We start from the raw sequence: 1,242 nt of genomic DNA, 5'->3' as shown, positions 1-1,242 counted from the left end.
TATAAGTCTAACTGATATTGCTATTGCTACTCTCTGTATCTTGGCCCAACCTTCTCACTTGCAGCTCCTCTGGAATTTTGTCTTGGCAGTACCGAACCTGGGTCCAGACGGAGTATGGCAAGAACCCCCTCCCTGACCAAGAGGAGCTACGGCGGTTGCTGTCCCCCAAAGAAGAGAAAGTGAATGAGCCACCAACAGGACTCGGAGAATCCAAATGGAACGGGGCTCCCAGCCCAGGGGACCACCAGCCGATAGGGTGACAGCAGCACCAGCAGCCACCACCAAGAAACCAACCAAGGAGCATTTGGAAAGAACCTTTTCGGCTTCTTCTTCTGATCGATATGAAGATCGATATGTTGCCTTCCTTTCTGGTCTTTCCTTGAATGTGTTCAGACTCCTTGTGGGTTGGGCTGCAACAGTGGACTTCTCCAGAGGTCAACCTAAGTGCCCTCTTGCTGTCCATTTGGAGGCTGCCCATGTCTAGAAGAAGAAAAATTGGGGGTCATTTAAACAGTTTCAAGGAGATGGGGGTACAGTTATCCCAAGCGTTTTGCTGGCTGAGAAGACGCAAAATATTTTGGAAATTCTTGAGGGATGTTCTCAAAAGTGACATGGAAGAACACTTGATTTGAACAGGAGTGGTGACTATGGTTGACAGGAGCATCCATCTTGGGAAACAGGTGATTTTTTAAAAAAAATTAGTAATAATCCTTAGAATTGGGAGTAATTTCAGCTTTTGAGAAACAGGTTTTATTAGGTTCGCTTCGACTGTTGTTTGAATTAGTGCCCCAAATTAGATGCGCTGTGATGGGAACAATTACTAAGATAAAGCCACCAATGAACTTAAATAATGCAAATCAATATGATGTTTACATGAACAACAACTAATACCCAACAATATAAGCCTGCCATTCTCTACGAAATGTCTAGGGTTCTACCATGTTATCGGATTGCCCTAAGTTTCTTTTCGTGATACTGCTTAAAAGGGATTTTCACACACATGCTCAAAAGAAGCCCTTGTTTAGTTTAGTTTTTAGTTTTCACTTTATTTGTATGCCACCCTTTTCCCTGGGGGGACTCAGGGCGGCTCACAGTTCAAAGGGGGGGGGGAAGGACAAACAATTTACAACATAAAGACACAACATCATTTAAGAACTCAACAGTCATACAATTCGAGTAGGGGTTAGAGTCTTTAACCCCAGGCCTGCCGGGATAGCCAGATTTTAAGGGCGGTGCGGAAGG

The 1,242-nt window shown here is 44.5% G+C and overlaps 1 protein-coding gene across 2 annotated transcripts in view; it reads left to right on the top strand.

Moving 5' to 3' along the window:
• LOC106546120 (dual specificity protein phosphatase 22-A) overlaps positions 1-923 on the top strand; it is a 17,468-nt gene extending 16,545 nt beyond the window's left edge. For both annotated transcript variants that reach the window (XM_087729086.1, XM_087729087.1), the window contains one exon: positions 90-923. In XM_087729086.1, coding sequence (XP_087585212.1) covers positions 90-260 — 171 coding nt within the window. In that variant the 3' untranslated portion in view covers positions 261-923. The remainder of the gene's footprint in view (positions 1-89) is intronic.
• Positions 924-1,242: the final 319 nt, after the last annotated feature.

This window comes from Thamnophis sirtalis, unplaced genomic scaffold (genome assembly GCF_051295495.1).
Source record: "Thamnophis sirtalis isolate CommonGarterSnake01/CBP01778 unplaced genomic scaffold, rThaSir2_p1.2 scaffold_14, whole genome shotgun sequence".
NCBI classification, from domain to species: Eukaryota; Metazoa; Chordata; class Lepidosauria; order Squamata; family Natricidae; genus Thamnophis; species Thamnophis sirtalis.
Note: the sequence above shows the minus strand (reverse complement) of the source record. Positions and strands in the feature narration are given on the sequence as shown.